The sequence below is a fragment of the Apium graveolens genome, unplaced genomic scaffold (genome assembly GCF_009905375.1).
Source record: "Apium graveolens cultivar Ventura unplaced genomic scaffold, ASM990537v1 ctg3421, whole genome shotgun sequence".
Lineage (NCBI taxonomy): Eukaryota > Viridiplantae > Streptophyta > Magnoliopsida > Apiales > Apiaceae > Apium > Apium graveolens.
The window spans coordinates 100208-107912 of record NW_027418095.1 but is presented as its reverse complement, the minus strand read 5'-3'; the positions used below and the strand labels follow the sequence as shown (position 1 = coordinate 107912).

The 7705-nt window shown below is 36.9% G+C and overlaps 1 protein-coding gene across 1 annotated transcript; it reads right to left on the bottom strand.

Annotated features, from left to right (window-relative positions):
* Positions 1 to 5165: 5165 nt before the first annotated feature.
* On the bottom strand, positions 5166 to 7469 carry LOC141701160 (uncharacterized). The gene has a single exon (XM_074504820.1). It carries the CDS (start codon positions 7408 to 7410, stop codon positions 5422 to 5424), a length of 1989 nt encoding a protein of 662 aa, XP_074360921.1. The 5' UTR covers positions 7411 to 7469; the 3' UTR covers positions 5166 to 5421.
* Positions 7470 to 7705: the final 236 nt, after the last annotated feature.

Sequence of the window (7705 nt, the reverse complement as noted above, 5' to 3'; positions counted from 1 at the left end):
CTTTAGATTTACTCACAATTTCACAGTGTTCTTCAAAGAAATCAACATGATAACCTCTGTCACAGATTTGACTTATACTCAGCAGATTGTGTTTAAGTCCTGAGACCAGAGCTACTTCTTTAATTATGACATTCCCAAGATTGATATTGCCATATCCCAATATTTTTCCAATGTTGCCATCTCCATAGGAAACACTTGGGCCAGCTTTCTCCACAAAGTCTGATAGCAGGGCCTTATTTCCAGTCATATGTCCTGAACATCCACTGTCCAGAACTAGAATATTTTTCCTGTTGCCCTGCAATCACAAAGACCACTAATTATTAGTTTTAAGGACCCAGACTTGCTTGGATCCTTTGGTCTTATTAAGTTTGTTAACATTTGCAGCGGATTTAGCATCAGAGTTTATGTCAACATTTTTCTTGTCATAACTTACATTATCAGACTTTGAATCAGAATTTACACTAGAAGGAACAATGGAAACTTTCTTCAAAGAAGGTTTTATTTGATAATAATCATAGTACAAACTATGATATTCCTTACAAGTATAAATGGAATGCCATAAACTACCACAATGAAAATAAGGATTTTGTGATTTGTATCTAACAGACTGACTCTTAACTCCTGATTTTGAAGGTAAGGAGTTAATATTCTTATTCTTCCTGTAAAAAGAAGCCAGATGGTTAGAACTTCCACAGTTATGACATGTTTTCCTAGGAGCATCAGGAACAGGTTTATAATCATTGCTTTTATTCACACCTTCCTTTCCATTCCTATTTTTTCCTAGGTGATTTTACCTTGTTTGCATTTTTAACATCTTTCAGCTTATGCTTAAGCTGCTTCTTTGTCATTAAGCCTATGTTTACTTTAGCTGTCTTTTCCTGTTTTAGTTTGTCAGAAGTTAATTCCTCTTTAACTTCTGATTTCTCATTTTCAGACTTTACAGTTACAAACTTAACAGGTTTTAACTTTGGCTTTTGCTTAACAACAGGCTTAATTTCTTCAGTTCCTTTATCATTCTTATCCTCTCCATAACCTAAGCCCTCTTTCCAGTTTCCACTACTTAGCAAATTTTGAGTTGTTTTGCCAGAATTAGTCCAAGTCCTGATAATCTCTCTTTCCTTTTCTAACTCAGTTTTTAGAAATTCATTCATTTTTAGCACTTCATCCCTAACATAGAAAGCATCATCTCTATCCTTCTGAGTTTGATGAAACATGACTAACTCTTTTTCTAAGAAATCATTTCTCTTCTTAAAAGCAAGATTTTCAGAAGTTAATCTTTCACATGTTAAAGTTTGATCTCTATAACTAACAAACATGGTTTTAAGATATCTTCTCAACTCATTAATATCATCAGTATGAAAAGCATAAGTAGTCTGAGGTACCTTTGTTTCAGCGGCTTCAGAACTGCTCTCAGCACTTTCTTTATCAGCATTTGCCATCAATGCATAGTTCTCCTCACTTTCAGAGTCTGAGGTGTCTGTCCAGCTTTTCTGCTTTGTGACAAGAGCCTTGCCTTTGTCACCCTTTACCTTCTTACAATCAGGAGATATGTGGCCTTTCTCACCACAGTTATAGCATTTAACATTGGTATAATCTCCTCTGTCAGACTTTCCTCCTCTGCCTTCAGATCTTCTGAAATTCTTCTTATCAGAACTTATGCCTTTCCTGGAAAACTTCTTTCCCTTCCTGAACTTCCTGTATGCAATCTTTGTGATTCCTTTCACCATAAGAGCACACAGCTTCATCATCTCCTCATCAGCATCAGTCTCAGGCAAGCTTTAAGAATCTGAGTCATCATCACTCTCAGAACTTGATGACTCAGTATCAGACTTTATGAAAAGAGCTTTACCCTTGTCTTTCCATGAGGAAGCTGCTTTGGGGGATTCTTCTTCAGCCTTAAGAGCAACTGTCCTTGACTTTCCTCCTTTCCTCTTGCTTCTTTGTTCCATCTCAAGTTTATGAGTCTTGAGCATTCCATAGATTTCATCAAGAGTTGTTTCATCAAGATTGTAGTTGTCTCTTATTGTCGTTGCCTTCAAATCCCAGCATTCAGGAAGAGCTAACAAGAATTTAAGGTTTGAATCTTCAAGATCATACTCTTTATCAACCAATGACAAATCATTCAAAAGTTTGACAAATCTATCATATAGATCATTCAATGACTCATTAGTCTTTGAGTCAAAGTGTTCATACTCTTGAGTGAGTATTGTCTTCTTGTTCTTCTTAATTGTGTCAGTTCCTTGACATCTTGTTTCCAGAGCATCCCATATCTCCTTAGCAGTCTTTCAGTTGATTACCCTATTTGACATTACATTATCAATGACACTATGCAGTAAGTGTCGTATCTTAGCATCCTTAGCAATTGATGCTATATCTTCAGCAGTATAATCACTCTTTTCCTTTGGTACAGTCTTTGCTGCTTCACCTGCAACTGCAACAGCAAGCTTGGTTGGTTTGTGAGGCCCTTCCTTGATTTTATCAAGGTATTCTGGATCTGTTGCTTCCAGGAACATGGTCATTCTCACCTTTCATATGGGATATTCAGATGGTCTCAGTATGGGAAATCTGATGGTCTCATACCGACTCTGAATTTGTGTCTTTGGTGGTTCCTCAGTTTTGGTAGGCTTAGTTGGAGTTTCTGTGTCAGACATGATTGTGTTTGGATCTTTAACTGTATGTGTGTTAACAGATAGGCTCTGATACCACTTGTTAGGCCACACACACTGTAGAGAGGGTGAATACAGTGTATAATACAATCAAATCGAACTTTAAAATCTTAAGTAACAGAAAACAAACTTTATTGAAACAATAAACTCTGTTACAGTATGGAACTGTTACCTCTCAGTGATGAACAAATATCACGAGAACTGCTAGGGTTACAATGAATAATCTTCTCGAATATGATAACACTTATAGTGTAAACCCTATGTCTGTGTTTATATACTACACAGTTACAAGATAATCGCTAATTGATATGGAATATAATTCTGCTTCCTAAAATATATCAATCAGATATCTTTTCTTCCAAGTATTCCATTATCCTTCTTCATGCATATCTCTTCTTATGTTTATCTTGATCTTCTTTCCTTTAATCAGCTACTGTCCTTATCTGATCGTCATTCAGCACTTAAGTTCTGATATCTAACTTCTGATAATTATCTCCTGATAATATAAGTACTGATATCCTTAAGTCCTGACTTCCAGTATAAGTACTGATTAATGGTTAAGTACTGATTTGTCCTGTTAAGTAAGATCTGAAATCTAAACATAAAACATATTAGCCATGACATTATCAAATATATCTAAAAATCTCCCCCAACTTGTAAATTAGCATAATATACAAGTTTAACAGATATTTGATGATGTCAAAAACATTAAGTACAAATGCATGAGAATTAGACTAGATAACTATAACTTACAGTCCTTAAAGCTTTACCAATATTCAACTTCTGATAACAACTTCAGTCTGTACAAATATCAGAATTTAAGCAGTTGTAGATCTTCGACTTGGCTTCATCATCTGATCTCTCTGATGTCAGGAGTTGTTCTGAGATAATTCTTCAACAAACAACTCTCAGCATATCTAAGTTCATCAATCATTCTCCTTTTGGCATCTTTGCAGTATCTTCACCAATTTGAAAGATTGCAGCTCTGAGATCATTGATCTTTGCTTTTCTTATATCCTGATCCAGTCTGATCAAATAAGCTTTATCAGACTCAAAATTGAATTCAACAACCCTGTACCCCAGAAAGGTAGTTATTAGCCATGACATTATCAAATATATCTAACATGGTATCTTTGCCTGATCAGCAAGATATCAGGTTTATGTCAAGGTTTTCTCCTTTCCAAATTCATTGGATATTGCAACTCTGTTTATAATTTTCATAACAGAGGTTTTCAAGGAGTGTATGAAATGTATATATATAGGTGTATATATATATATCGGGACTTAATGAAGTATCTCGTAACTTCATTATTTATAATGATATTTCAAAGATTGAATCCATTCAAGTATTTTCTTGTAGTCTCATCTATGTGATGAACTTTTGAAACTGATGATACCTTCAACGGTGGTAGTTCAAGTAGTATCCGGAAAATATATAAGTATATTGGAGTATCTTGTAACTTCATCTTTTCAACTTATATCTGATTAATGATTATCTTATGCATGACAAAGATTTTCACAAAAATGTTGAGACAAGGTTAGATATATGAGATCACCTTGCAACGATATTTTTATACAGTTATAAACTGGAACTCTGTGTATATTATGCATGGAAGAGGACTTCCAAGATTTTGAAAAGTATATATACATATATACTGAATATTTTGCGACTTGGTCGCGATAAGATATCAAACTTGGTTGATTTTTACTTGACCAAGACTTTCATGAGTACTATGAGGATGCTCACATATTGTAAATCATTATACATATAATTGTGGAATAAAATGACTTTTGTTATTTTTGGATATTCATCTCTAAGACTATAACTTGTGGTATGTGTGTATAGTGGGGTCGGATTTGGGGGTGTTACACATACCATTTCAATGACTTGTTTTTCAAGACTAGATCCATACTTTGCCCACTTCCTTCCCCAAGGAGGGTATAGCAATTGCAGCAGCTATACCCTGAAAGATCACGATCTACCTAGCAAAAAATATTCTCCATATGGTGGGACTAATTTTTGGTAATATCCCAATCTCCTTGAACAACCAAAAATTTCACCAATGCTAACCTCATTTACTGAAACAAAACCAGTTCGCCAATGTTTTGCATCTAAAGAGGATAGAGCTTCATAAATCAAAGCTCATTTGGATGGTAAAGGTCCGTGCCCTAGAATGCCGATAAGTAGTGATCTCACACTTTCTGAATATATTGTTTGTTTCTACTGGGAAGCTACAAATCAAAATATTGCCCGGAGATTCATGTGGCCATAAAAGAATGTGAGTCTATAATGTTCAATGAAGTATCTGTGGTACGAATCCAGTTCAATTCAGCTTAAGCATATTATAAAAACCGCGGCTCTATTTAGAATTTCCATTGCTTTGTTTTGGCAATGCCAATAGTTTATTGAAGGCAAAAGAAATGGCAACACATTATGCAGGATCTATTTTATGCAAAGTGCAAGCATAAGAAAGAGGCTGAACAAAGACAGAAACAGGGCATCAAAACAAACTATTATGATATATTGCACTGATGCATAAATCAAAGTTTCTCAAACAATGTTTCTTTTCCTTCAAAGATTTATAAAATTACACAATAAAACTAAGAGCACATATGATATATCAGACATGAGTGTCTCCCAATTTAGTATTCATCTCGGTATATATTTAATACTTTCATCACCAAGCTTAATGTTGGAAACAACGAGAAACAAGAATCTACAAAACACTCAAGTGCAGTAGGAGAAACATGTTGATCAATCCACAACGACAAGCTTGCTGTACTCCTCACCGCTAATGGCCACTTCCATGACACTCTCAGGTGTCATAGTACCTTTATCCTCCAAGAACAGAGTCATCAAATTTTTCGAATAGCCACTAACCAGTGCCACCCCTGGCTTGTCACTTGGAACAGGTGTGGCCTTTGAGTCCGTCAGATTCCAGAAAACAATCTCTGGCACACAAGAACCGTAACCTTTCTCTGTATACTTCCTGGTTATGGCTTGATAATCCGTTTCCCATATGTTCTCCGAGATGTTATCGAATTCCATACTACTAAATACAAATATCTTCTTGATCATCTGGTCCTCATTCAACTGCCCTTTCTCAGCCACTTTGAGTATCACATCAAACACCTTCTGGAAATCAGTGTTTGATTCCACCTCCAAGCGCCTCACGAAATCAACCTTGGATCTTAGATCCTCCCCTTCAACTTTCTCAAGCTTTGGATTTGTGCTGAAGGTAATGAGATTCCCGCTCCAGGGATCCTCACTCAATTCAGAAATTAAAACACCAAGAGCCAAACAGACATCCAATGTAACACCTTCCATATTACTTGAAACATCACACACTGCAATACAATTCTTCAATTTTCCTTTGCTGGACAGGTCATTCACTATCCTTTTCCACTGAAGCTCCGCCACTTCCCCTGAATCCCCATCATTTAACGACGCTATTATCTTGTGAGGAAGCAATGCACCAGCCGCAATAGTTGCCTTTCCCGACTTCACTTTCTCCAAGTACTCATCAAACCTCAACCTATCATGCTTCAAGAACTTCTCCTTGTAATTTGTCATAGCAACTGAAGCCACTCGATTATAAGGAATAGAGCCCCACTCACTCACCCCCATATAAACTTCCGGCAATTGCAAAGCTTTCCTTAAAGGAACCAAAACTTGCTTTCTCAACCTGTCACGCACACGATACGCATAATGTGCATCCTCCAATCCTTCATACTCATCATACATTTCTCTCGGAAAAATCTTCCTAGCTATACTCTCACACAACAAGGTAGACTTATCAAAACACGAATCCAAAGACGGGCACCATTTAGCCGCCAAACTAATGTCCTTAAATTTCCCCAATTCAAGCAATTTCAAATCCATCTTAAGACAATCAGCAAAAAAACCAGAAACAGTCTCATACAAAAACCTATAATCCGGATCACGCACATACCTCATAACCGCTTTCATGGACATATCAACCTTCTTGTTTTCCCTGACTTGCTTGGCCTTTCTCATCGCCTTCTCCACCTTCTTCTTCTCAGCAAAAACTCTAGCTTCTCTAGTCCTCCTCCGCCACACAACATCACCACTCAACGCCCTCTCATCATAAACCACACTAAAAGGCCTCTCAACAAACTGACGATAACTCTCCTCATCAGAATCACATCTGTCGACCCGCCTCCCCTTCCACGGCATCTTCCAGTTAACATTCTCCCCGGCCCTCGCCCTCGCGGCCTTCATCCTCAGACAAAACTCCTTCTTCTCAAACCACTTATCATCCTGCAGCAACCTATGCAAAATCTCTGGCAAATCCTTAAAATAACCAAACCCCGCCAAATCACCCACATTTTTGGCAAGCGTCTTGGGATGAAAACAATGCAACCACAACACACAAGCATAAAAACCCTCCTTATTGCCCTTGCCAGTACCCCTCACACCGCGAAGATTACAAATAAGTTTCAACGTAGTTAAAGGATCAGCCGACCAAGAAAGCTCCAGATAGTCGACGACTTGTTGTTTACGAGAAGAGGGAACAACATGGAAGAAGAAATCAAGACAGGGCTTAGAAGAAGTGAGGTAAGTGCGAGAAAGGCCTTGAGTGAAGCCTTTACGCTGAGGAGGGGTGGTAGAGTTGAATGAATTGAGAGCTGGGTTTTGGCCGGAGGAGGTCGATTTGTAGATCTCCGGTGGTCCGGCGAGATAGATGGTGGAAGAGTCGATCATGAGTGTGTCTTCGGACATTGTGAAATGAGATTGGGGATTTTGTTAACTGCGGGGGTTTATTCTTTGTAAATTCAGATATCTTTCATCAATTCCTCGTATATATAGGTAAATGTAATAAATTTTTATTATTTTTTCGAAATATAAAATTGTTTGATATAAATTATTAAATTTAGTGATACTTGATTTAATTAATTTATTGAACTTTTTATACCTCCCGGATACTATTAGTTAAGGTAATTTTTTGTTTTATTTCTTTACTTTCAAATCAAAAGTTATCATTTTACGGGTAAAAATAAGTTAGTGATTAAGAAGA

Excerpts from the sequence above, each read along its gene's own strand:
- LOC141701160 (XM_074504820.1), bottom strand. The coding sequence starts at position 7,410 with ATGTCCGAAGACACACTCATGATCGACTCTTCCACCATCTATCTCGCC.